This window comes from Fonsecaea monophora (assembly GCF_001642475.1).
Source record: "Fonsecaea monophora strain CBS 269.37 chromosome Unknown Scaff7, whole genome shotgun sequence".
In the NCBI taxonomy this organism is placed as follows: Eukaryota; Fungi; Ascomycota; class Eurotiomycetes; order Chaetothyriales; family Herpotrichiellaceae; genus Fonsecaea; species Fonsecaea monophora.
In genome coordinates this window covers 483,131-509,069 of record NW_019173938.1, presented here as the reverse complement: position 1 = coordinate 509,069, position 25,939 = coordinate 483,131, and the positions used below count along the sequence as shown (strand labels likewise).

At 53.8% G+C, this 25,939-nt stretch overlaps 12 protein-coding genes across 12 annotated transcripts; 7 read left to right on the top strand and 5 right to left on the bottom strand.

Moving 5' to 3' along the window:
- Positions 1 to 540: 540 nt before the first annotated feature.
- On the bottom strand, positions 541 to 2,200 carry AYO21_01898 (hypothetical protein; the record flags this gene model as incomplete). Its single annotated transcript, XM_022651880.1, has 5 exons — positions 541 to 654; positions 748 to 888; positions 1,049 to 1,587; positions 1,660 to 1,744; positions 1,808 to 2,200. 5 exons carry the CDS (start codon positions 2,198 to 2,200, stop codon positions 541 to 543), a joined length of 1,272 nt encoding a protein of 423 aa, XP_022515998.1.
- A 1,329-nt stretch (positions 2,201 to 3,529) lies between these two features.
- Positions 3,530 to 4,561, top strand: AYO21_01897 (hypothetical protein; the record flags this gene model as incomplete). The annotated part of the gene is made up of 2 exons (XM_022651879.1): positions 3,530 to 3,803; positions 3,885 to 4,561. The coding sequence occupies 2 exons, from the start codon at positions 3,530 to 3,532 to the stop codon at positions 4,559 to 4,561; spliced, it is 951 nt and encodes a 316-aa protein (XP_022515997.1).
- Positions 4,562 to 5,243: 682 nt separating this feature from the next.
- On the top strand, positions 5,244 to 5,845 carry AYO21_01896 (hypothetical protein; the record flags this gene model as incomplete). The annotated part of the gene is made up of 2 exons (XM_022651878.1): positions 5,244 to 5,420; positions 5,495 to 5,845. The coding sequence occupies 2 exons, from the start codon at positions 5,244 to 5,246 to the stop codon at positions 5,843 to 5,845; spliced, it is 528 nt and encodes a 175-aa protein (XP_022515996.1).
- Positions 5,846 to 5,927: 82 nt separating this feature from the next.
- AYO21_01895 (hypothetical protein) lies at positions 5,928 to 7,112 on the bottom strand (the record flags this gene model as incomplete). The annotated part of the gene is made up of 2 exons (XM_022651877.1): positions 5,928 to 6,167; positions 6,225 to 7,112. The coding sequence occupies 2 exons, from the start codon at positions 7,110 to 7,112 to the stop codon at positions 5,928 to 5,930; spliced, it is 1,128 nt and encodes a 375-aa protein (XP_022515995.1).
- Positions 7,113 to 7,749: 637 nt separating this feature from the next.
- On the bottom strand, positions 7,750 to 8,793 carry AYO21_01894 (hypothetical protein; the record flags this gene model as incomplete). Its single annotated transcript, XM_022651876.1, has 1 exon — positions 7,750 to 8,793. One exon carries the CDS (start codon positions 8,791 to 8,793, stop codon positions 7,750 to 7,752), a length of 1,044 nt encoding a protein of 347 aa, XP_022515994.1.
- A 1,212-nt stretch (positions 8,794 to 10,005) lies between these two features.
- On the top strand, positions 10,006 to 11,025 carry AYO21_01893 (hypothetical protein; the record flags this gene model as incomplete). Its single annotated transcript, XM_022651875.1, has 1 exon — positions 10,006 to 11,025. One exon carries the CDS (start codon positions 10,006 to 10,008, stop codon positions 11,023 to 11,025), a length of 1,020 nt encoding a protein of 339 aa, XP_022515993.1.
- A 544-nt stretch (positions 11,026 to 11,569) lies between these two features.
- Positions 11,570 to 15,198, bottom strand: AYO21_01892 (hypothetical protein; the record flags this gene model as incomplete). Its single annotated transcript, XM_022651874.1, has 3 exons — positions 11,570 to 11,921; positions 13,745 to 13,892; positions 13,956 to 15,198. The coding sequence occupies 3 exons, from the start codon at positions 15,196 to 15,198 to the stop codon at positions 11,570 to 11,572; spliced, it is 1,743 nt and encodes a 580-aa protein (XP_022515992.1).
- Positions 15,199 to 15,889: 691 nt separating this feature from the next.
- Positions 15,890 to 17,509, top strand: AYO21_01891 (hypothetical protein; the record flags this gene model as incomplete). The annotated part of the gene is made up of 1 exon (XM_022651873.1): positions 15,890 to 17,509. The coding sequence occupies one exon, from the start codon at positions 15,890 to 15,892 to the stop codon at positions 17,507 to 17,509; it is 1,620 nt and encodes a 539-aa protein (XP_022515991.1).
- A 779-nt stretch (positions 17,510 to 18,288) lies between these two features.
- Positions 18,289 to 19,640, top strand: AYO21_01890 (hypothetical protein; the record flags this gene model as incomplete). Its single annotated transcript, XM_022651872.1, has 2 exons — positions 18,289 to 19,409; positions 19,607 to 19,640. 2 exons carry the CDS (start codon positions 18,289 to 18,291, stop codon positions 19,638 to 19,640), a joined length of 1,155 nt encoding a protein of 384 aa, XP_022515990.1.
- Positions 19,641 to 19,844: 204 nt separating this feature from the next.
- AYO21_01889 (hypothetical protein) lies at positions 19,845 to 20,780 on the bottom strand (the record flags this gene model as incomplete). Its single annotated transcript, XM_022651871.1, has 2 exons — positions 19,845 to 20,159; positions 20,610 to 20,780. The coding sequence occupies 2 exons, from the start codon at positions 20,778 to 20,780 to the stop codon at positions 19,845 to 19,847; spliced, it is 486 nt and encodes a 161-aa protein (XP_022515989.1).
- Positions 20,781 to 22,032: 1,252 nt separating this feature from the next.
- AYO21_01888 (hypothetical protein) lies at positions 22,033 to 22,600 on the top strand (the record flags this gene model as incomplete). The annotated part of the gene is made up of 2 exons (XM_022651870.1): positions 22,033 to 22,482; positions 22,535 to 22,600. The coding sequence occupies 2 exons, from the start codon at positions 22,033 to 22,035 to the stop codon at positions 22,598 to 22,600; spliced, it is 516 nt and encodes a 171-aa protein (XP_022515988.1).
- A 1,032-nt stretch (positions 22,601 to 23,632) lies between these two features.
- On the top strand, positions 23,633 to 25,452 carry AYO21_01887 (hypothetical protein; the record flags this gene model as incomplete). The annotated part of the gene is made up of 2 exons (XM_022651869.1): positions 23,633 to 24,758; positions 24,845 to 25,452. 2 exons carry the CDS (start codon positions 23,633 to 23,635, stop codon positions 25,450 to 25,452), a joined length of 1,734 nt encoding a protein of 577 aa, XP_022515987.1.
- Positions 25,453 to 25,939: the final 487 nt, after the last annotated feature.

Here is a 25,939-nt window from a genome sequence, read left to right as displayed (position 1 = left end):
AAAAGATGGAGGTGGAGGAATTAATCGACTTTGGGTGACAAGAGAATTTGTGTGTTCAGGGGAGGAGGCAGTGTCGATGAATCAATCCCGTACTCGAGGACGAGGGAGACCATGATAAGTCGCCAAAGTACTGTAACTATGGAAGGGTGCAAGTCCACTAGCAGGAGACAAATTGGCGAAGAGAGGGCAAGCAAGATGAAGATCAAGATCAGATACAGCCTGGATATATAGATTGGTACAGACAAGTCGACAGCGTCAGTCCGTCGGACACTCTGTCTCGGACTGCTCGACCTCCTCTCTGCTCTCTACTACTCTCTGACCGCAAGTCCTAGTCGTCCTCATCCTCGTCCTCTACTTCTTGTTGTTACCCCTGCTTGACCACTCCAAAATACATCAGACGCCATGGGATCATTGCGAGAGCACGTGCAAGTCCAAAGCGGGTCATACCTCATCTCCACAAACCACGGCATGAATTTGCGTTACAAATGGACCAAAACATAACAAACCCCGGACATAATCCATCGACAATTCACAGGAAAATCAGCACAGCGGCGAGATCTTGCCCGTGCGCAGCTCCTCGCCCACCAGCGCGGCCATCTCGGCCCATCGCTTGCGCGTATCCGCTTCGGCGTCGTAGTCGTAAAGCACGTTGTTCTAGTCAGAGACATGTGAGAAATTGGAATCAAGCATGGGAAGCAATACCAGATGAATACGGACAAACTGCGTAAACAGAGGTACATGACATACCTTTATCAAAATGGAGTCCCGGTCAATCTCGTCGCCGTCGCCTATCCGGTCCAGCGCCGTGTGCCATCGGTCGCGGAGGTCTTCGCCGTTGGTCTGTGCACGGCGCACACGGGGGAAGCGGATCTTTTCGTAGACGCGGGTCTGTGCGTGCCCAGGGCACAAGGGTCAGTAGTGTATAACAAAGAGTGTCACGGAAACGGTATGGGGAGAGACATCAGGGGTGGGACACGCAAATAATGGATGATCAATCACGTCAGGGAATTGGGGAAGGCGGCAGGAAACAAGAAAAAGCCCAGCTTACCGCCAACGGAATGTTATCCCTTCCAGCCAGGAGGAGGCACTGTGCCAGCACGGCCGCGCTCTCGGTCGCTTGACTGGCGCCTTGAGCGCTCGTGGGCAGATGCGGATGGCAGCAGTCGCCGACCAGGGCGACGCGGTGGTTCTTGCTGACCCACGTCGGGATCGGGTCGCGGTAGCAGATCTTCCAGTCCAGACACTCGTCAGTCTTGCGGATGGCGGCGGCGATGCGCGGGTCCAGCGTCGTCACCAGCCGGCGCACCTCATCCATGTCACCCGGCTGCGACCACGACTCCTGGATGTCGGCCGTGTCCTTGTGCGTGAGGATCCAGTTGAACTCGTCCCCGCCGCGCAGCGTGTTCTGCACCACGTGCATGTCCTTGCCGATCCAGATGTTGACGCACTCGTTCTCGACAAACTCGGCCGTCAGGGGGTCGCCCTTCAGCTTGTCGCCCTTGAAGAACGCCCGGAAGCACGCGTACCCGGACGACTTGGGCTTGTCGTCGAACCCGAGCACCAGCTCCCGTGCCCGTGACTTGATGCCTAGAAGGGCGGAAGGCCATGTTAGCACACTTGGTTTGCTCTGTGGTTGGGAAGGTGAATATCTGGTCGTACCGTCGACGGCAATAATAACATCCGCGAAATGTCGCTCTCCATTCTTCAGCGTCAGTGACGGAGTCATGTCGTCGTATTCTACCACCTGATTCACCAAACATCAGACACCCGTTCTCTTGGATCGAAATGTGGCGTTCGGGACACTCACCTCGCTACCCATGTGTAGAGGTATTCCCTTCTCTGCCACAGCATCCAAGAAACCTCGATGGTAGTCCCCCCGATGGCCAATGTACCCGGCCATGTCCATCAACGGCTGCTGGGCGAGAAGTTTGCCATCATGCCAGCGGCGGATCTGCATGAATTCCGACTTGTTCCCGATCTCGATCAGACGGTCACGCAGGTACGGCGACCACCGGTCCAGCAGCTTGAACGCATTCTCGCCCAGTCCCAGCGAGTCTCCGAGGCGCTGGAACTCTCTGACCTTTTCGAACATGACCACCTCAAAGCCCGCGTGGCGCATGGCCAGAGCGGTGGCACATCCTCCCAGCCCGGCTCCAACGATAATGACTATTTTACCCAACAGCGGTCGAGTCAGAGCCATTGTCGCTCAATACAGTGGGGGTTCGGAGAGTTTCGCCTCTGGTCTTCAACTATCGCAACGTACCTTTCAAAGGAGGCTCGACTCCCAAGGAGCCCATAGCTGCGAATCCGCTCCGAGAGTTTGTTATTGTTTGTCTCGTCGTCCTTGGATTAATTTACTCGTAATGGATAAAGGGAAGGAAAGGGAGGCAGTCTCCAAACGAGTAAGACTGTACAAGTAATCTTGGGATTCACAAACAACACGCCGACCGAGGGAGTATGGTGTGATATCAAAGCCAGCGAATATATCGCCATGGTGGAATAACCCCATTCCTTATAACACAAACAGCAGCACCGGGTTGGCACAAATCACAGAGCACGAATCGTGCCCGTCGAAAGGGGCCCGCACATGACGGGAAAATATCCTATGGGGACCAAAAAAACCAAGGGCAAGGCAAAGCAAAAGGCTGAGCTCTCGGAATCCAAAGTCGAAGGGGCCCCATTGCTGACAACTTGGGCCTGGCCACAAAAAATTACCGTGCCTAGAAGAGTGACTTCTTGTCCCTTGGTTGATGTTGGAGAGTATCTCCTCGAAAGAATTGGCGGGATTGGTCTTTGGACCCGGGACCCTTTTGGCTGGTGCTACCCAAAACGAAGTAGTCGAACGTCCTCTCTGCCAACGACCAGCAGCCATGGACGTCTGTCCAAACTCTGATGCTGGCTAGTTAAAAGCATATTCGTATCCCGGGCGTGGAATGTCCCACTGGGAGAGAGCCACGAGAGCCTCGAGGGGCCTTGACAACCCCCCCGGGATAAACCCACCACGAGTACCAAGCTCCGGGGGGTCTAACAACTCGTCCATCTTTGCTACCCGTGCAACCGTGATACACGACGGTCCTTTTTGACCACAGGGAAAGTACCCATCCTGGGGATGCACCCTTTCCCCAGTCCCGTGACAATCTCTTTGTGGGGTTTGGGGTCCTTTGGACAACGGACGCCCGGGTGAGGAATGACAGAAGGCGGGCGATGGCTCCTTTCCCACCCCTCATCCGAACACACAGGTGGTGAGTGATGCAAGGTCGGCATAGGAGAGGCGATCTCGTCGAACACCACACTCGTACTTCCTTGCCGTACCCTATCCGAGGAACGGAATTAATTGCGAAGGGCGGTAGTTGTGGTGGGCAAGGTAGGCCGAAGTGACGCATAGCATACACATACCTGAACCTTTCGACGACCCTCGGATGATCATAGTCTCCCTTACCTTTTCTTGGTATATCTTCTCGACCTTGGCAAGGCTGTTTCCTCCGCGAAATACATCGTAAGTCAACGGAAAGAGATGGGATCTGTCAACATGTCGGTCAAGACAGTCGGGTACATCGGCCTGGGCAAGGCTGGAGCCTCGATGGCGTCCAACTTGCCACGCGCAGGCTTTCGTCTGATTGTCCGCGACGCTGACCCGGAGCGGGAGCAGAAATTCGCCCAGGAGAACCCCAACACGTCTGTGGCTGAGAAGGGCGTCGAAGGGTTCAAAGACTGTGATGTGGTCGTGACGATGCTGCCACAGGGGAAGGTGGTCAGGGAGGTAATTTTGGGCGAGGACGGGATTGCAAAGGGCCTGAAGCCTGGTATGATTTGTTCCTCCCACCTCTTCCTTCAGTGTATCGACGCCCTTTGATGTGCATTTGGACCTTGATTGACGTCCTTAGGAACAATAATCGTCGACACATCATCGTCTTCCCCATTCGACACTCAGAGCCTAGGCAAAGACCTCGAGGCACTGGGGTTCATCCTGGTCGACTCCCCCGTCACGCAGGCACATCTGCACGACACCGATACGGGAGACGCAACGCTGATGGTGGGCTCTGACTCGCAAGAAGCGGTGGAGAAGGTGCTCCCGGTGCTGCAGGCGATGGCCAAGTACGTCTTCCACATGGGCAAGCTCGGGGCCGGCCACGTCATGAAGACGTTGAACAACTACATCAGCGCGGCGTCGATCGTGGCGCTGTCGGACGCGCTGGTCACGGGCCAAAAGTTCGGTCTGGACCCCGTGCAGATGATCGACGTGCTGAACGTGGGCACCGGCCGCAACTTTTCGACCACCGACAGCTACAAGACCGACGCCCTGCCCCGGCGCTACGCCTCGGGCTTCCAGCTGGCGCTGCTCATCAAGGACGTGGGCATCGCCAAGGAGGTCTTTGACAACCTGCACTTCGACACCGACCTGCCCGAGATGATCATTCGCTACTTCAAGCAGTCGATGGCCATGCTGGAGCCGACCGCAGACCACACGGAGCTGCTCAAGGGGTGGGAGAAGAGGGCCGGGGTGGAATTGAAGACGGGGACGCCAGATGGATCTAGTGTGACGGCGCTGAAGAAGAAGTGAGGGATGCAGTTGATAGCGATACGTTGCGCTTCGGGTTCTCCTGGCCCCTAATGCATTCTCTCGTCAGTATTGTCCAGGTCTGGTTTCTGATACTTCGTAGCTTGTAGCTAAAGAGCGGGATGGTGATCGTATGCTTCTGGCTCGGCTGTCACCAACACGGCACGAACAAGTGCGCCCAGACCAGGCAGAACGGAGGAACAAGAACAGCCAACACTCGTACTCGGATCTGTCGTAGCGCTGTAGAAGAGACTCGTGTCGGGGTGCGGCACAACCTTTGACGTTTGGCATTTGGCATTCTTGTTTTTGTCTGGGGATGCCAGTATTCGAAGGTCTGGGCCCCCAGTCAAGGCCTGGCTTGGCGCAGCTGTTGCCTGAATGGGCGCCTAGCAGGGCCAAAGACCCTTTAATGGCGGTGGCGAGGATCGAGTCTGGGGTTTAACACGAGGACATGCCTTGCGGTGCTGAATCTCAATATCTGGGGTATATAAAGGAGCATTGGAACGTCGAAGCCCTGTTTCGTGAAATGGAGACTGTGAGTGTACCGTCCCAAAAAAGTGAATTGCATCGAATTGACAAATCAAGGATCCTTTCGCATTCATTCTCTGCTGGAAGAGACGCATCCACTTTCTCTACTACTACGACTACTCCTCCTGAGTGACCAAGAGAGGAAAACTCGCACAACATGTCTATCGCACCCATCTCGCTGTACCCGTGCCTCTTCTTCGAATCCCAGGCCGAACAGGCTGCGCGGTTCTATACGTCCATCTTCCCCAACTCCTCCATCGACACCATCAACCACTTCACCGACACGGGTCATGACTTCCAGAAGCATCTGATTGGTTCCGTCATGAGTGTTGCCGTAAGACTATCCCTCTCCCTCCATCTTCCACGAGACTATCCGAGTCAAACAAGGCCCACCACTGACGCCAACAGTTCACCCTCAACGGCATGACGTGGCTCGCGCTCAACTCCAAGCCCAAGGACATCCCGATGAACGAGTCAGTCAGTTTCCAGATCATCTGCGAGGGCCAGGAGGACGTGGACTACTTCTGGGGCAAGCTGACCGAGGCTGGGGACGACGGGGCGGAAATAGACGAGTCCAAGCAGATCTGTGGCTGGGTCAAGGACCGGTTCGGCGTGCACTGGCAGGTCGTGCCTAGGCTGGTAGAGGAAGTCATGACTTCGGGCAACGCGGAGAGGATGCAAAAGACCATGAAGGCGGTCATGGAGATGAAGAAGATTGTGGTCAAGGACATTGTCGACGCGCTGGAGGGCACGGCTTGAGCTTGTTGCCTCTTCCCCTGACAATCAATGGGATGCTGCGAGCTGGTGGGATAGGGAATTAAAGTACAAGTAAAAATGTACGTCATATCTTCGTGATTGGCATTGGGAGGAAGGGGTACATCTCGTAGTCCCACAAGATGCGCGCATGGACACCAAATGCCAGGAGCACGATGACGAGCAGTCGGTATGCCAGCCTGATCCAGGAGAGCCTCAGTATCCAGTAACACACCAGAGGGAGTAGACACATGGTAATACCGCGATTCACCACCACAAGCATCTCTGCTCTGGCGTCAGGTGCAGCAATTGGTCCCGGTGGGAGACACTGAACAAAGTGAGTAGACATCTTCCACCTCGAGGGGAAACAACACCGAACGCTTACTTTCACAACCATCACGTCCCACTCATCCAGGCGCTTTTTGGTCTCGTCGAGATCTTTTCGGAAACGTATCAGACCTTCGTCGGCACGGCGACGCGTGCACCGCTCAATGGTTTTGTCCCATTGACCAAGGCTGTCTTTACGGCGAAGGGAGTCGATCCATAAGCCTGGATTGGTCGGTATTATGAGGTTTTCTGATTGACAGGGGTAGTGGTAGACTACGTACCAGTACCATTTTGCGCCCGCAGCCGCCAGAGTCGCTTCGCGGAGCTTCTGGTAGCGTTCCTCGAGTGATTTCTTGCGGGCGACCAAGTCGTCGTATTGGTGGAATAGGTCCGTGTCTTCGGATGAAAAGGGGTGTAGGAGGGATCGAGAGCGTGAGGTGACGTTCTCCGTCAGGGATCTCTTGAGGCGCTGGAAGCTGTTCGCACCTTGAGGACTCGGGCGGCTCGGAGCTGTCTGGACACGGTCCAGCTTTTCTGTAGTGACCGCAACGAGATTGGCTCCGGCGGCGGCTGCTGTTCCCAGCATGTGTCCTTCCATGCCCATACCCAAGCCCATGGCTCCAGCTATGCTGCCGGTGGTCACGGGAATTGCATGGTCTCGGGTCCTCTTCTCGTGCAGGGGCAAGCCGCGTCTGGTCAATTCGGCTCGAACAACCTCAAGTTTCTGTTCGACAAGGTGTATTGTCCTGCCTGCAGCCACGCAGCCTATCATCGAAGCACCTCCTGTCGAAGGAGCCAGGACGGCGCCGCTGACAATCCCCGCCGTGCCCGAGTATGCGGTGCGAATCAAGACCACCTCTTTCTTTTGCAGTTCCTGATCATCATAGTTGCGCACTTTGGCCCGGTATTCGTCTAGGTCGAAGCGGATGAAATCTTGCACACCCATGGTGCACGCTGGACGCTTTCAGCGCGGAGCCGATGAAGGGCGACAGTTTTATGCCGCAACATCGATGGCGGTATTGGTTGCGAAACACTGAAGCGCGTTGTTGTTGGGAGCATGATCTCCTCTGTAGTTGTGGGGGGGGACAGGGTCTGCATATATGATATGGCATCAGCGAACAGAGGAATAAGGGTCCCAGGTGTAGATTGCGTCCATCGTTACACTGAATGTTGATCACAGCGATGTGCAGAGCCAGGACCCTCGCATGTCGTCATAATAACCGTATTGGGAAGTTTTAGGGCGGAGCCTCCCAAGTGATTGGCCGCTAACCACGATTGGACATTGACGGACCGGCAAAAGTTGGGCATCCGATGCTGATAGAGCAATGAATGGCTGATGTGGCTACTTGCTGCTTTGGTTCTCGCTTGATAATGCTGCTTCACTTGACATTGTCAGTACAACAGTGTTTGGCGCGTCCCTGGATGGTTTTACTCGAAAGCGCATTCAAGTTGGAGTTGAAGATGCCGGCCAGGGATCGGGCTGGGTCGACTGTTACCGATCTATATGGATGATATGAATAAATAGGTCGTCACCCATAAGGAATAAGTATCCAACACTTTGTGGCTCCATCCCTGCGGCCCATCTAACCCTCCAGATCGAAAATATACCTCGGATCCTTCAGAAAAGAAAGGTACTCCTTGTACCTCACAAACTGATCACTCTTGTCTGCCTTGGCCTGTTCACACGCCCTTCTGTACACATCGTACGCCTCGTGAAACAGCGGCTTCCGGTCCAGCCAACCAGTGTGGCTTCTGAGCTTGGTCGAGTCGACCCACTGGGAGAAATTGAAAACCGAGTTGACGCCAAATTCCTTGTCGTCATCTGGTCCGGGATCAGCATAGACGACTTTCACGCCGTGGCTCTTTTCCACTGCTGTGGCTATATCGGCAAGCGTCTCATAAGAGTGGGCAGAGACATTATAGACCTGTCCGGCCACCACCTGCCGGGGGGCTTCGGCGATCGCGACGTACGCCCTTCCCACGTCGTCGACGTGTGCACCATGCAAAATCGCGTTGGGCGTTGAATAAAGCATAAAGCTGTTGTGACCTGCAGCTTTGGCAGCTTCAGCCAACATGAAAAATACAGCATACCAGCTCCCCCAACGCCCGAAGATGGTGGTGGGCCTCGTAATCACGGCATCGAATGCTTCGGTGTGACTGAACATACTCATCGCGCACTGTGTGCGATTCGCCAATAGCGCCGGAGGGTTGAGGGGACTGTCCTCTGTGTGCGGCGCAAGAGTGGGGTCGCCGTGCCGTGCAGTTGTGCCGTAGTCCTTGCACCCGCTGCTGAAGATGACAAGCGGCTTCGAGCCACCCTGGCGAAGAGAGGCGGAGCTGATGCCCAAAAACATAGCCAGCACATCGTCAAAATGAGCTTTGTAGTTCTTGATGTCTTCAGAACAAGACACGAGGACATCAATCGAGGGCAGAGAATCCAAAAAGGACGAGTAGTTGGCAGCAGATCCCACGATCGGAATGATTTCTTCACGGACCAAGTCCGGAGCGCTTCGTGCACTTCGAATGAGGCCGTACGTCGTCCAGCCTGCCTGAGAGAATGCCCGACATACGCCTTGGCCGATGACGCCGTTGGCGCCTGTCACCAGAACAGTCTTTGCAGGTGGCATGTTTTGGCGGATCGGTTCAAAGTGTATGCGTACAAAACGTGCGGGTATATCTTACCAAACACCTCTTCTAGGACTTCGAAAGCAGCTAGAACGGGAGCTGGACCTACCTTTAAAGACATCACTGTAAGCCTATGGTAAACACAGGTGATGTAGTATCTCAGTATCTCAGAGCGACCCAGATACCGAGTCCTTGACGGAACCTGACAAATTGCTTCCACCGGAAGCGGCGACGGAACGACTACTTATTGGCTATCCATCAGCTTCACTGTAAGTATTTCGTCGACTTTTGGAACGTAACCGCCTGACAGCTGGGCTTGTCTCGTCCAGAAGCTGGATGTACTAATGGCATGAGTGGAAGAACGGAGCTATCGTCGACCGTGTATTCTCGCTCTGATCCGATCTTCCACGGATGTGTCCCTCTATTGTCCGCGCACGGCCCACAAGAGCCCCGGAGGCAAGGAGGAGTGGATCCTGATCCAAATGGTTGCTAGGTACTCGGTAGGTATTAATACATCATCTCGAGTCCGACCGGCAGAGCAGTGCTTTTGTTTGCAATCAGAACTCGACATCCCCGACTTCGACGATTTGATTTCTTAGAAAAATCTTGGGGCTTAATCAAGGGACTCCATTGACCTCGGGAATCTCGCTTGTCCGGGAGTCAAACTTTGTGCACCGAGTCGATTGTGCCATTTGTGCATAAACCCAGCATCGTCCCTCTCTAAGGAGCCTATTCAAACACCACTAAGTACAGACTCTTGTGAGTAAAAGTTTGTTTAGGTGCTTGTACGGTCAACCTTTATGCACAGCACCCAATCAAGCTCCATACTTGTGGTGTGACTCTACTGCTCTGCTCCCACACAGTACCATAAACGGCTTCGATGAGCTGGGCCAAGAAGCCCCAGATCTTGTCTTAGGTGGGTAGTGCTCGGGGTGTTTAAGAACCGCTGAAGATCCCCCGGTGGTGGTGGAACTAGTGAATATATGATCCGGGGTGAAGTCTCACTTCCATCCCATGGCACAATAAAGCCTTTACGAGTCAACCACGGCGAGACGTCTTGATCGTGAACGACGCTGCCGCCAACATGAAGGAAGCAATTATCTATCCAGGTAAGGCCCAGTGTCCCAACTCTACGTATGCAACAAAACGTCAGAAAGCCAACTATTTCCCCCCCTTCTCTCTCAGGACCTCGGGTCGAGATCGTCGACTCCCCCATGCCCGTCCCGCGGGCCGGCCAGGTCCTGATACGCGTGGTCGTCAGCGGCTCCAACCCCAAGGACTTCAAGGCCCCGTTCTTCCAACCACCCCAAAACTTTGGCGACGACATCGCGGGCTACGTCGAGTCCGTGGGGTCTGGCGTCTTCGAGTTCCGCCCGGGCGACCGCGTCGCCGCCTTCCACGAAATGTTCACGCCTCACGGGTCCTTTGCCGAGTACGCCGTCGCCTACGCCCACACGACGTTCCATCTCCCGCGTGAAGTACCCTTCGAGCAGGGCGCCACGGTGCCGCTCGCGGCCATGACGGCCGCACTCGGCCTGTACCAGGACTTGGAGCTCCCGTACCCCTGGATCACGGACGAGAGGCTGCCCGAGGCTGAAAGGCCCGCACTGGTCGTCTACGGCGCGGGGGCCGCGGTGGGCAGCTTCGCCGTCCAGCTCGCCCGGAAAAGCAATCTCCACCCCATCATCTGCATCGCCGGCCAGTCCAAGGACCACGTCGAGACGCTCATCGACCGCTCCAAGGGCGACACCGTCATCGACTACCGCTTGGGGCTTGAGGTCGTGGTGGCTGAGGTCAAGAAAGCCCTGGGCGGAAAGCCGTTGCTGCATGCTTTCGATGCCATCGCCGGCAACGGCAGCGACAAGGTCCTTGGGTCCGTGCTCCCCTCCGCGAACGCGAAGCTGGCCTCGGTCGGGTTCAACGATCGCACAAAGATCCCGCGCACGCCCGGGATGAGCATCGAGGGCATGACGCGACCAAAGATGGACCCCGCCGTCTCAGAAGGGGTCGAGGCTTTCTGGACCGTCGTGGGCTCCGTGCACGGCTCCGACAAGCACTTTGGCTACATCATGTTTCGATACATGGCCCTCGGGCTTCACGAGGGCTGGTTTAAGCCGCACCCGCACGAGGTTATCCCGGGTGGACTGGACGGTCTTGCCGACGGTCTGACGAGGCTTTCCAAGGGCCAGGCCCATGCCGTCAAGTATGTATACCAGATAGGCAAAGATTCGTAAAAAGGGAAGCGATACGGGCAACGTACTAGACGACGTCGAGTTGAGTTCCAGACACGTATGTAATTTAAAAACCCCGTCCCCAGAAATGTAGAGTCAGATCAGGTCACTGGCTATTTTTCCGGGCAGCTCAATACGCTATAACAATAATACAAAGGCTGTGCAGGCAGAAGAGAGAGAGAGAGAGAATAACGAGTCCAGAAAAGGTGTCCGTCAAGACCAGATTGATAACTGGGTATTCAACGAACGCCATCATTGTAAGAACCAGGGGACTCAGCTTGGGCTCAACCATTGTAGAGAACGGATCATATAGGACTCGGAAACCCCTGAAACAGCTCAGCCTGCCCCGTGTTTCTCTCTCCGTCCACAACTTCGTCCCCTAGCTTCCCTTCCTTTTCATTAACCATCCTCCCCTACAAGTGTCGCGGGTTCGTGGAAGCACTCATCCCATGCAGATGTGCTCCCCAATGTATAAGATTCTATCGCGCAAGAAGGCTTAGTCCCAAGGGTTCTTACACCTGCCTCTCGACTCTCAAGAAGCCCTTTTCTAGCGGGCCGGACTGCCGTTGTCCAAAGCTGCTCTCAAGTCGACGACCTCCCTCTCAAGAAAGCCAATCTCGGATCGTTGATGGCTAATCTCCATGTGCTGGGTGGTAATCTGTTTCCCTGCATCTTCAACCAGCTGCAACGTGGCAAACAGTTGTGCAATACTAGACAGGAAGTTGAGAATCAAGCTCGTGCGGGTTTGAAAGTGGTAAACAATAATCCCCAACGCTGCAGTGACCAGGCTGGAAACCAGCATGCTGTAAAATGCGACTTCGTTGCTGGGGTTGATGTTTGCCTTTCGAAGTATTGGTATTATGATGGTGTACAGTCCTGCAAAGCTGACGACGGTCTGGCTGAATGTGGACCAGAAATTGCTATCAATCTGAACTGGGATCGCCGAGGGAGTGCATTTTCAAACAGACAGTATAGTCGAGGCCAAGCCGACAATGGCGAAGAAGGAGACAATCCCATAAGCCTTTCGTTGATCTCCGAGCCCGTACGAGAAAGAATGAAGACGTGTAGTGGCTTTCCGCAGCGCGCCCCGTGCAGCTGATTTTAAACGTGTACCTACCCCTCCAAGTCCCACTCTCTTGACTTTGCTGATATCTTCGCTTTGCTACTCAGAGAGTCAGCAGTGTTGGAATGTGCCTTCGACAGTTCCTGGCTTTGGTTGAGCTTCTCTGAAACAGTCAGCGAATGACGATGTTCGAGCATGTCAAGTCGTACCATTTTCCGCATCAACGACTGAAATCTCCGTCTCCGTCTCGTCCACAACCCCTGGGACATCTTTGAGGGTGCCGACAAGTGAAAGAATATCCTCTTGAAGTTCTGTCCAACATGGCGGCTTGTCTGAAATTTGACACAGCTCGGAGTGAAGCCTTTCTGCATATATAATAGCTTGTTCAATGCATCCGCGCAACTTCTCGACAAACGCCGGCCAGGTAGTAGAGCGTTCTGCTTCTGATCTAAGATAGCTGCGAATAGCCCACAGGCCATGATAAGAAGTCAGATGATATCGGAGGTAGATCTCTGATATAGCGACTCCCTGTACTTGTCAATCCCAATCGAGGCAGTACCATTTGCTCCAATGATTTTAGCTGCTGCACAAGCTTCGCACGTAACTCGGCAATATGTGCATGAATCACTGAAAGACAGAGATCCAACTCTTCGCTGTACTTCTGTCTGGGTCGATCAGAAAGGCGTTGCAATACATCGCCGACAGTGTGAGGGTTCAGGTCTCCATATCTGCCTTTATAGAGTTCCTGCTCAGGTAGTTCGGAGGATGTCATGGAGGACGATGCGAGGCTGAAGTGCTGGGATGGGTGCACCGGGCAGGCTGCCGGCTAAGAGACTCGAGGAAGGAATGCTGAATTCGAGAAGTTCTGTCATCGCTCTATAGGATTTGCTCTTGACAAAATATCTGTAGAATAGGAGCTCGCTCAAAACTTCATTTGAGCAAGTCCTGCCAAAGTGCGCGAATAGTTATGCTAGAAGCAGTCAACCAGTCCCGATAAGCACAACTAACTACGTGCTGTAGAATTTCTCAAGGCGACCACAAGGCTGACCGCAATTATTGAACATTAGGTCTTCTCGTTGGTTGGCGGACGTGGGGTTCAGCGATTTGACAGGGGTTGTCAGCTGAAACAGATTATCCTGTGAGACAATTGGTGCTGAGGTGCCGGCGCATGCATTTCGCTAGACGGGCGTGATCGCGATGGATGACAACAGGACAGACCTCGTAGCGAGCGACAGACATTCAAGGCGCAATGAATGTCCGCCTTGCGATGGACCCTTGCCATCGAGCCAAAGACAGATTTAAGAGGATCAGCTTCGTGCATTGATCCACTTGACGTTAAAAGCAAAACGAGACGAGAGACAGATCGCCATGCGTGGGAGACAAGGGAGGTGCACAGGAGTCGAGTGAGATGGCTGGTCGGTAAACTGTGACTCATTGGTTGGGCAATGAAAGGTCTCTCGCTGGAGCTGGAATTCGTGTTCTGCTAGGAGAGAGGGTGACAGTCGGAGGTGTCATAGGAGACGGTTCTGCCAGATTGCTCCAGGCGATGTGTTATAAAACCATTATGATTATCATCAACTGCTCGTATACTTCATCGCTGGCTGATGAGGGTTTGAAAGAGGGGTATAGCGCACAGTGGGCGGCCAAGTTCTGCCTCACATGACAATGCATTTCTGCATTTGCGCATGCTCATAAGCAGCTCCCCACTGATCGATTCCCGCTGCAATCTCGTTTTGCCTTTGCTTCTCCCTCACATCGGTTTTGAAATTGGATTTGAGAAATTTGACTAGTGCCTGGTCGATATTCTCTAACAGAAAGAATTAGATCATCCATCCCTAACATTTTTCCATCTGGATGGGGAACAACTTACTTTCAGTCGCTTCCATGACAACCTCCTCTCGACATAGAGGGCAATGATCTTTCTCCTCCCTTTGTAGGACAACCATACACCTGATGCAAAACAGGTGGCCGCAACGTAATTTGACGGGCTTCCATGAGATGCTGAAGCATATCGGACACAAGTAATCGTTGAGCTGCGGGATGATGCTCAACACTTCCTCGGAAATGGTAAAGCATGTGGCCTTTGCCAAATCTTCAACCATGAACGGAGAGGTTTTTGTGAGTGATCGTGCCACAGAGGATTTCGCATGCAAAGCCGTGCGCTTATCGAACTTCTTCATAATCTTGTTAAGAGCAGTGCGATTGATTTCTTGGAATCTGATCAGCCGCAAAAGGTTGACGTTGATCTGGAGGAATCGAGACAAAGCCACGTTGGCTTCCTGTCCGAGCTTTACAACAGTCTTCTTTTGGTGCGCGGCCAGGGAGTCATTGAAGACTTGGAACTGGTTTTGAGCATGTGTAGCATCTCGAGCCCCTGCGTCAGCCTCATGAGAGGATAGGAAGACCTCGGCATCAGTATAGAGTTCAAAGATCCTCCGCCATGCTTCGACCTCCTTTTTGGATCGTCTTGACTTGCTAGCTCGCAGAGCACGGAGTTGAGTGCCTAGTCGAGCGATCTCCTCCTTGAGGCGGGCGTACTCGGCTTGTTGAAGGTCATCTAGACATGCCAATTCTCGGCGGAGTGTCTGAAAGAATTCTGAATCTGCGGTCAGAGGAACTTCAACTGTGTTCAAAGGGTGACCGTCCTCATTATCCAATGATTGCCCACTCTCGCTGTTCCGGTGGTTGTATAATCTGGTTCTCCCGTGAGGAGATTCGTCCTGGCGTTGATTATGATCAATGCTAGGGTTTGATGATCTAGCAAGGCGTCGTAAGATCCTCCGCGTATCGGGACTCAGCCATGCATCCAAAGGAGAGCCATCATGAGGGTCAACAACAATTGTCAGCTTGGGCGTGAAGTTGACTGTCTCGCCATCCTCGACTGTATACTGCAGCAAACCATCGCTTATTCTTCCGTCGGCATCAGAGTCACCTGAGCCAACGTGTTTCCACAGGGCATCGAGGGTTTCCTTATCCAGCCCGAGGCTCAGAAGTTCTTGTTGCACTCGCTTGATGCATTTCTTGAGCTTCTTATAGGAGATTGCAGAATTCACCCACTCTGGGGGATATTCGCCGCGTGCAAGCGCAGCTTCAAAGTCCTGACCGAACTTCATCGTGAAGCATTTATGAGAGATGGTGAAGAAGAGATAGAATAGAATGAGCCCTGTGGAGAAACGAGTAGCAGGATGTTCAAGGTCGTCGCGTGCTTATTTTCCATCTTTGGGCGTGGGCCTCATCTTCGTGGGGGGCGGGTGACTTTAATATGCCTTTTGCTTCCGGGAACCCCAGATGGCGAAAATGGCCACGCGCGATAAATGGGAGTTGTCGGAAATGGGAACCGTGGAGAGAGAGACGAGAATTTCATCCCATAGGCTGCTACCCGGTGACAGATGACAGCAGAAACTGCGCCTCTTACGACCAGCAAATTCAAGGAACCAAAATCCACGTCAGAATTTTCGCGGAGGAGGATGTCAATTGGCTGGGACGTGCCTCCACGTGACTCTTCGTTAGCCTTGGTTCTTCTTGGTTGGTTCAGCCTCGAACTTTAGGCAAGGCGGGCTGGGCGGGACTTTTTAGGCGAGGCTAGAATAATTCGTAAATGGCGCAGCAATTCTTGACTACTGGGGCTCACAAGGCTCGAGATCCATTCCAACAGTTTCACCGCCATATTTCTCCGTGGTTGGTGTTGTAACCTCTGTCGGCTGTGGAGGCGCTACGGCGTTGCGGGATGATGCTCGTCAATTTTGAGTGGATTGTCTATTGAACCGCTCTTTTGGACCGGGACAAACATCCATTGCCTCAGCCATGGGTCAACGACAGTCCTCGGACAGCGCTGCCCAGGACCAGGTTCCGGCCAAAGCTGACTACTATGATCTGCTCGGTGTCGAAAGAACTGCGACCGACGATGACCTCAAAAAGGCATACCGGCGAAAGGCCCTCGAACTGCACCCGGATCGAAATTATGGCAATGTCGAAGAGACCACGAGACTGTTCGCCGAGATCCAGTCTGCCTACGAAGTCCTCTCCGACCCTCAGGAACGTGCGTGGTACGACTCGCACAGAGACATCCTTCTGCGCGGCGACCAGGCTACTGGCCCGACGTCAGATGAGTTCTTCTACAATATGCGCATGACAACCACGGAGGAGGTGTTAAAATTGATGATGAAGTTTAATGGCCGATTGGAATATACCAATGCTCCGAGTGGCTTTTATGGCGGATTGAACGACTTCTTCAAGCAGCTTGCGAAAGAGGAGGACATTGCTTGTCAGTGGGAGGACGAAGACCCAATGGATTACCCCGAGTTCGGGCTCAAGGACGATGATTATGAGGACGTGGTTCGCCCATTCTACGCGGCGTGGAACGGGTTTGCAACCAAGAAGAGCTATTCTTGGAAAGATCAATACAGATTATCAGATGCGCCGGACAGGCGAATAAGGCGCTTAATGGAGAAGGAAAACAAGAAGATCCGGGACGATGCCGTTCAGGAGTTCAACGAAGCCGTCCGCTCTTTGGTTGCTTTTATTCGGAAACGAGATCCTCGCGTTCAAAACAACCAGAAGTCGGAAGCTGAACGGCAAAAGGCTCTCCGAGAGGCGACTGCAGCACAGGCTGCACGATCAAGGGCAGCGCAACAAGCGAAGCTCCAGGAAACTGGCGCCGAGGCAATAGCAGAGTGGGCCAAATCCAGGTCGAAAGACGAATATGAAGGCGGGTTCTCGAGTGAGTCTGAGTTGGAGGAACACGAGTATGACTGCGTGGTCTGCGACAAGACTTTCAAGAGCGAGGCCCAATTCAAGGCTCACGAGAAGAGCAAAAAGCATATCAAGTTATTAAAACAGCTGAAGAAGGAGATGCGCCAGGAGGGTGTAGAGTTGGAGCTGGAAAATGGTCATACAGCACGCGACCGCGACGCCACGGCAGCTGATGGAGACGAATTCCACAATGAGCAAGCCAAGTCAACCTCTCCGAAGACTGATATTGCTGAAACCGAGCCAGGCGACGCCGAGGTACATCAACGGCAAACAGATCTAGCAGGAACGGTGGATAGCCACGAGTCATCTGAGGCTTCAGAGGATGACGATTACGCTCCCCGATCAGAGATTGAGCGACGCTTAGGTGAAGAACATTTGGAGAAAATTTCTGCAGCATTTGACGACGTCAGTCTCTCGGGCACTCCTCTCACATCCGATCCTGAGACGCTCGCACAACCCAAGATTGGTAAGGCCAAGCAAAAAAAGGCAAAGAGGGCAGCACAGAAGGCGGCAGAACAATCCGACAGGGCTGCAGCAGAGTTTCAGTGTGTCGTCTGCAAGGCCGAGTTTCCGTCCAAGACGCGCTTGTTCAACCACATCAAGGAGAAAAACCACGCCGCTCCAGTGACTCAGGTCAAAGGTGTCAAGGGCGCGAAAGGAAAGAAAAGATGACGAGATGGGAGACGAATTTCACGAATTAATTGCATCGAGTGTCTAGAGGCCGTCACCATGAAGTGCATAGACATAGATTATACCCAGGGGCGTGGATGCATAGCGACGGTGTTTTTGAGCGAGATACTGAACCCACTGTGGGATTATCTTTCATATGGACGCTTTTCGCATCAAGTCTTTTTGACCTAACCTACTTATTTTCTAAGTTGATTGCTGTCTAAGTGTCTATGTATCTCGCATAAGTTGCGGTGAAGACAAAATGCCAACACCGACCCCGAAGCGAGGTCACTAGCGAGGCTCTTCTCCCTCTCACACACAGACACATTTTTCCCGCCTCTTCCCGGTCTGTGTCTGGCCTTTTTCTCTCTCGAAACAGTGACACTTCAGATATATCGTCGACGAACCAGAAAGCAATGGATCGTCGATTCACGAGCACTGACGCCCTGTCCCGTTGCCATCAAGGTTGCCGCCGAAACACGGTGATGACGCAGGGATCATCGCCCCCCTTGTTGTTGCTGCTTGCTGCTTGCTGCGCTCTCTCCTGGTCGATCTCCAGTGACGGAGCTCTGTGACTCTGCACATACATACATAAAAGCGTTGCAGCTCGTGAGGGAGACAATTTTTTTTATTTTTTTTTTAGAAAAAAGAAAGCGATACACCCTTGGTGCATGACACCTGACTTGTTTGATTTACTATTTCCCAATTCCAACTAAACCCTCGAGGAGGATCGGAGGATATATCGCCGTTCGATTGGTTGGGGGAAACGGGAGTTTGGTACAATGATAGACGACGTCCGATATCCAGCACAAATGGACACTCGCTGTGCAGACCCGGAGTTGCAGCTCGACGTCGACCTCATGGTGTTGGAGTATACTCTGTTCCGGGCCGTCGAGGCTCACTTGGAGGCCCTGTGTGAAGGACAATGTCAACACGACCACGAGGACGATGACGACAAGGCAATGTACGGACCGCAGCAGCGAATGCTTGTCATCTTCGACGGCTTCCTCAAGGTCTTCAACCACCACCATCCTTGCTACGAGCAGTCGGCCGAGTTCAATTATAGGCTACAGATCCTAGAGTTCCTCGTCTTGCTGTTATATCGCCGCACTCAGGTCATCGCCACGGGTCGTTCCTCCGCAAACTCGTCGGGGGTTTACAACCGCACAATGAGCGATCTGAAGGATCGTCGAAGATGGCTCGCCAGGCGTGAGAGAGATTCCCACGTTGGGATCCACAATGATTATACAGCGGCCGAAGAAGCTGACAAGGAGCGGGCCTGGAATCTAGAGCAGCAGATATACAGCACCTGGGACACGACCAGACTACCTCACGCGCCATCAGCCTCACCGCCAACAGCTCTTCCTTCAAATCCCTCGCTCCTGTCGCCGCTCCTGCCGCGCTTCATGGCCATTTCCGCATCCTTTGTCGACGTTGTGAGGCAAGGGCCGGACGACTTCTGGATGGACGTCGCCTGCGAATTCATGTTGCAGGCGAGTCTCGAATCGCTGCGACTGCGCAGCCGAGGGGGTGGGTCGGTAGAGTGTCTCCCGAGACTCGCGGACTGCTTTGCATGGGGCTACCTCGGCGATCTCGACACGTCGCTCAATGGCGAAGGGGACGCTCATCCAGCTTCGTATGATAACCACGACCATGAGGAAACAGCAGAAGAGGAGGCCGAGGCATTCAACAACCTCTTCCGCTCACCCCCCGCCGAGTGTCTCAGAAACATCGAACACCCATCCTGGACCCAACTGCGCCTCGACACGCTACAAGAATTCTCCGCCGCTGGGGGAGACTCGTCCACCGCCGCCGCGTCCCAGACCCGCCGCCTCGAGCGCCTGGTCGAGAAATACCCCCGCGCCGAGTTCCAGCACCGGCTCGCCCTTCTGCTCCGCGCCATGTGGGAGTTCAGCTGTCGCGAGCATCTATTGGGAAAACCGGGTGCTCGTAGAGATCGAAGAGGGACATGTCAAGAGTCGGGGGTTGGAGGGCGCGGAGTTTGTTCAGTTTGCAGCGCGTGTTGGGTTGGCTTGTGGGGTTGGAGGTTGACGAGGTTTGGGATGAGCAGAGGGGGGGGGGGCAACTATGATATCCCAGGGAAAAGGGCGTACAAAGACTCAGTATGACTTAGGTAGGTAGTCATGTAACTACTACATGAGAATGAGAGACGTATAAGTGTCAGCGTGGATATGAATGCCGAGGGCAGGGAGGTGGCATTGTCAACAGCACTCGCTGGACACGACATCCGAGGATGAAGGGTCTGCGTAATGTAAATGCATGCGCAGCTAAATATATACATAATATTATATGTACGAGGCACTTTCCGCGTCCGTCCTCACTGCCCGTCTCCCTTTTTCCAGGCTTCCGCTTCAAACCCGTCCATCCACTGCGCGAACTCCTCCCCACCGGCCACCCAGCCCTTGATCCCACCTTTCAGGATGACACTCTGGAGCGCCGTTGTCGCCTGCTGACCCTGGTCGGCGATGTAATCTGCCAACCAGCCGGCGGCTCTGGTTCCACGGCCGCCGGAGCTGCCACAGTAGAAGATCACCAGGGGGATGTTGGCGGCGGTGGACAAATTGTACAGTGTCGCGAGAGAGGGGTAGAGTGTCTGTGCGGGCAGGTTTATGGAGTGTTTGATGGTGCCGCCCTGCAGTGGTGGGTGGTAGAGTTAGTGTTTGCTATGCTCTAGAATGGATTGAAGAAGGTGAAGATGACGGGAGTGAGGTGTGAATGGGCCAGGCAGGGTGACGCTGAATAGACGAGGATGCGGCTGGAGTGGATGTATTAGTCCATCTTCAGATCGTGGTTTGCTTTCTCCCCCGCCCCCCCTTTTGCACAGTGATAGTTTTGTGTGACTTGTACGCCGTCATCTCATGGGCGGTGGGCTGAGGCTTGAGTGTGGTGTGTCCTTTTGGCTGATCAAAGAAGCAATGTGCTTTGTGTCTGGTCATATTACCAGGCCAGCAGATGGATTCTTTCCTCAACCTGGACCCCCTTTTTCCACCTTGTATTATTCTTACCTTTCATCCACCCGCCGGAAAACGAAGCCGCCAACATCGCGAAGAACAGAGGGCAAAAAGAAAAGCGAGGTCCCTACAGCATGATCATTCCTCCTGAGGTCCACGAGCAGGAAATCCCTCCCTCCCCTCTGGCCCTGCCGGAAGCGTTCCAACAAGTCTTCACGCGAGATGGCCTTTGGAGCTGTTTCCCTCGGAGCGGGGAATTGGGCGTGCCATGGTTTCTCCTCTTGCGAAGTGGCCGTGGTCATCCTTTTTCCGGTTGTGCAATAGTGGGATACAAGCGACAAGGCTAGAACGTTCTTGGGTGCTGGGGTTCTAAGCTGGTGATGTGGAAGTTTAAGGGGAAATTGAGTACAAGTAGGAGAACCGTTCAGGCTGTGGATGGATGATCCGCGGGAAACGGTGTATGAGGGGGAAAACGGCGTCTGGTAGGGGCTAGGACGAATAGCCTGGAGGAAACGAGGAGAAGCGAGGTTTCGGGCCGGACTGCGCATGACTACGAGTAGACTTGCTGGAAGCGTTCCTTGGTGGACCAATTTGTGGCTGAGACAACATTCAAATACTCTACCTCGTAGTTCGAACAGTGTTTCTGTAGGTATGCCGGTTAGACACGCCAATGATCGACAGAAGACTTACAGGCGCTGCACAACGTCAATCTCGATACCAATGGCCTAGCGTGACAGATGTTTAGGCGTGGACGCTAATGGAATAGCAGCACTCAAGCTGAGTAGGTACTCGGAAGTACATAGGAGATACTGTAAGTCCAAGGGGTCATTGCGTGTTAAAGGAGGACCGCAGGCAGGGAGGACGATGAGAATCCGATTAACAACCCAACCAGGTGTCTCATGCCCGCTAAAGAAGCAAGTCGGTCAATCTTGACAGGGGCAATCACCATGTCAATCCAGTCGGCCTTTGGGGAAACCGGCTTCTAGAAGTTCGCCGGTTGAAATCTGCCAAGCTGCACTATCATCACCATCACCTGCAACTTACGGGGTGGACATGCGAATACGAGCAGCTACCCGCCCCTAGCCTCGCGAGATGGTCCCCTTATCCAACGCACCATGTCGATAGCCCTTGAGTGTGAGCCGCATCCACGCCTATCACGGGCTCGCTGCCTGCCCAACTGCCCCTGTGGCGTCTACGAGGCTTGTTTCACGCCTGGCGCCGACCCTATGCCATCTCAAAAGCAACAAGATTGAAGGACACCTGCAGCGGCGCGATTGTAATTCAGCCCAAGTCGTGTTAGGCGTTGGGACTGTTTACTAGTTGTCACGCGAGAGGAAAGGGATGTCAACAGGCCGGATATGGACGAGATATTGACGCCAACCCCTTACAGAGTCAAGCCATGGTTATCCAGTTTATATTGCGGCAGGGCCATTCATTCTCGTCGAAGACAATTCCAGACGTGTTGAATCCCTCCCTCAGAGATCTCTCCCCATAACCAACCATCGAAACTTTATCCCTCGACAACCGTGACCTCGGCGTTCTCTACAATCCATCATGCCTTCATATCGCGCGGCTCTCCTCTACCTGGCCGTATTGACGCGGATCGCATACGTCCTGGCCGACTCGTCGGTCTTCTCTCAATTCATCGGCTCAACCGTCGCACCCGTTCCCACCCTGTCTGACGACCTGGCCTCGTCGTATTTCACCATCTGCACGAACTACATCCACGGCCTGCCAGCATTGTCGGACCTCCCAGTCAGCGAGTCGATGAATCTCGAACAAATCGCTGTCGACGGCGTCTGTCAATTCTGCACCAGTGTCGGGCAGTCGCGGATCGACTCGTGCTGCGCGCAGGCCACCTCCTCTGCCTGCTTTGACCAATTCGCCGCAGCGAATGCTGGACGAACTACGCCTGCTTCGGCCAGTGCCGAGCCCACGGCCCTGACTACTGGCACCTCTGGTCCGACAGCTAGCAGCTCCTCCAACGGCGGTATCATCGTTCAGGTAGGGCTTGGAGACTCGTCCATCGCGATACAACATGCTGACCTCTTTCCAGAACAAGGATCTTATTGCCGGGTCCTTCATTGGAGCCGTCGTCGGCGTTGTTGGATGGATATTGTAGGAGGAAAAGGGACGGGATGATTTGGCGGTCATGACATATCGACTCCCAAGGATTTCTCGTCCGGGTCAGAATCTCGAGCGGCGTGCTGGAACGAGATTGATATGTGATCCACACCGTTATAAGCAGAGTTCCGCGAAGGGATTTTTTTTAAAAAGAGGAGAACAGATGGTAAGGGCGGGAAATGGATATCTTGAAAGAATCATTCAACATCGCCCACCACCCTCAATGGGCTGACTCCCTTTACCTTACGGTGCTTTACACGCCAGCTGGTGCACAAGTACGAGATACTCGCACCTGTACCATCTATTTGTAGGATATATCACTATACAGTATCTACCGAGTAGCTCCGTACATCCGTAGTAAGTGGTTAGAGCGAAGATCGCCGAGACAATTTTCACTACTACCTCTACTGCTACTTGGCTCGCCTCTATCCGCCCGACCCTCCATTCGCTCCGGCCCGCGCGACCTTGGCCAGAGTTGGCGATTTGGGGGCCACAGCAGCGCCTACTGGCTACTACTGGCTACTGGCTATCAGGACGACCACGTCAATCACATCACTGGCACTGGCTGGACCACCGCCACAACCACGATCCAAACTTGACAATAGGCCAATACCTAGGAACAGACTCAGCCGTTCAGCCTCACCTGGAGCGAAATATGCATGTGTGTGATGCGCCTCAACACGAACTTCGTAAACGATCGTCCCTCATAGTTTTATGCATGGTATGTATTTCTAGTTCCCGCCAGCCTGATCGTTTTTTAACGGGTGTGTATTTAAATCCTCCTCCTCCTCCTCCTCCTCCTCCACCTCCACCTCCAGTCACTTCATCCAGGATCTTGTGATTCCTCATTCTCCAAAACCACTCGGCCCTCCCCATCTGAAACTCTCTTGATCTTTGCTCTTATCTCCCCTCCCACCAACCCCAATATCTCGCCGACTATTGTCGCACAGCCCAGTGGTCACAGTGGTCAAAATCTTGTTTCTAGAACCTCCCACAACACGTTTTGTCCTCTCTCCCATCAATAGACAGAATGGCCAACGTCCCGGATCCTGAGGCAGCACTTCCGCCAACTGTGATCATGGCCCGGAACAAGGATGAGCCACGGTTGGATGTGAGACTTTATGCCGCCATCCACGGAACGCTCAGTCCATCAGACAAAGTGCCGTGCTCTCTCCTCGTGTTCAAATTCAACATGTCTTTCACGGGTAGGAAAAGTCGAATCGAAGCAATCGACATCAGGATATTATTTGAGAGTGTCGGGCCCGAGGAGCGAGGCCCGGAGGTCTTGACCCTCGCGCCTCAAGGCAGCCTGACCCTCCCTAGTCTGTCCCGCGACATGGGTGGGCTTCGACTGGAGAGATCGCTCACGCAGGACATGGGGAGGGGAATGCGACTCCATGGCGTAGCTCGATTGCTAAAACGGAACTGGGGTGGTCCAGATTCGGTGTCTTGGAAGCTTTCAGAAGATGGCCAGTTGCAGCATGGTGTTTCTGGCTCCTTCACCGGTGCCGTTCTGCTCAGACGACAAAACGACCAGCAGTTTACTGCCAGGTTACAAGTAAAGGCCCAGACGACAAGACCGCTCATGTCATTTGCCCACTTCGCCCGAGGCACAATGGATTTTGATCCTACCCGTTCCCTCATCCCAGAGCAAGGATTTAATGACTGGGCAGACCACCTGGGAGACGTGGACCTCAATGCTCTCGCATCCCTCAGGACAGACCAGGGTCCAAGTCTGATTCCTGCGGTGCCCCAGCCGCCACCGCCAGAGGAGCCTCCAAGACCTCCCACCATAGTCCCTGCCGAGCCGCCGGCTGTGGCACCCGCGCCGATCGAGCCGCGTCCCCAAGTCGAAAGTCCTGTTGCAAACAAAGCCTCCGACTTAAGTGTGGAAGAGGAAGAGTTCGATGCAGCATATGGGCTGGAATGGCAAGGAATTCCCAAGAGTGACAAGAACCGAATATTTGCCAGCTTTGCCAGCGGAGGATTCGGTGCAGTGGAGAACAGCATGCGATTCCGGCGTTTCAGACCGCTTCATCTCTTGAGCCTCTTTACGTACCAACAGAGACTTCTGGATCTCGAGCAGGGTGTTCGAGACCACAAGGTCCTTTCAGACGACGACCATAACGCCCTGGCGAAGCTGTTGAGAGAATACGGTATGTAGGCTGTCCCCTGAATAGAACGATCCCTAGCCGTGCTCGAGGCTGTCCTGGAGATAGTGTCAATTACGTTCATTTCTGAGTTAACCTGTTCGTGTGGAATTCAGCCGAGGCGCTCCGAACGTTCAAGGAGCTCGAAGGGTGGGCGAGTCCGTCCGCAACAGATGCCGAATATACCGCCAAGGTGTTTCAAGCCATGCTGGCGGATGACCGTTACCAGTTCAAGAATGCGCAAGAGATGGTCGACCTCAATCTCACAACCAGCGTGGATTCTGTCCGGAACGCCGTCGCAACAGGTCTCATGTCGTTTCATCGTATCCACGAAGGAGGCCTTTCTGTCTGGCTTTGGCGTTGGCGTAGGTTCTGGCAACGGCGCCCTCAGGAGGACCCGGTTTCGTTCTCGCGGCTCGTTCCCCCGGAAGTCAGACCCCGCGAAATCGCGAATGCGGCCGACAGTCTGGCCCGATTCATTGTGGCAGGGGCCGGGGTGGTATTCCTGGTGGCGCCGCTGTACAACTTGGTCTACGTATCAGCCTTGAAGTACCAACTCATGTCCGTCGTGCTCTGGTTGTTCGTCTTCGCTATAAGCTTGGCTGCATCGAGCAGCGTGTCCAACCAGGAGCTTCTGGCTGCAATCGCAGGGTATGCTGCAGTCCTCGTTGTCTTCGTAGGCCAAGGTCCAAGTGCTTAGGTGGATTTTCGAAGCGACCAACAGTCAGACAGCGTAGGAATTGCTACCATAGTAGGTAATGGTTTGGTACATGCTTTGAAGAGGAGGGCGGTCGACCTGATCCAAATTCAGGGAGCTGAGATGCATTTGGCGCAGGAGTCACATGAGGAAATCCCTTATAGCGAGCACATGGCCTCGGCTGCATTCTCTAGGAACCTACCTGATACCTGAAATCAAATAAAAAATTAGTTCTCAAGCCGCAGGTCACGGTGATCCCTCCAGGCAACAGCGAGACGAAGTCGAAGACAATCATCCATTTACCCCAGTGGGTTCTGCCGCATGATGCCTGCAAGGTTCGACTCGGGTATGTTTCTGGCTAAGCTGCTCAATAACGTTGATAAGGCTTGTGTGGTCGACTAACAGCTCCCCGTCTTCATTTCGTCGTCCTGGTCCGGTGTCAATCTCTTGATATTGCCAGTATTTGCGAAGTCGGTATTCCTTCATTCAT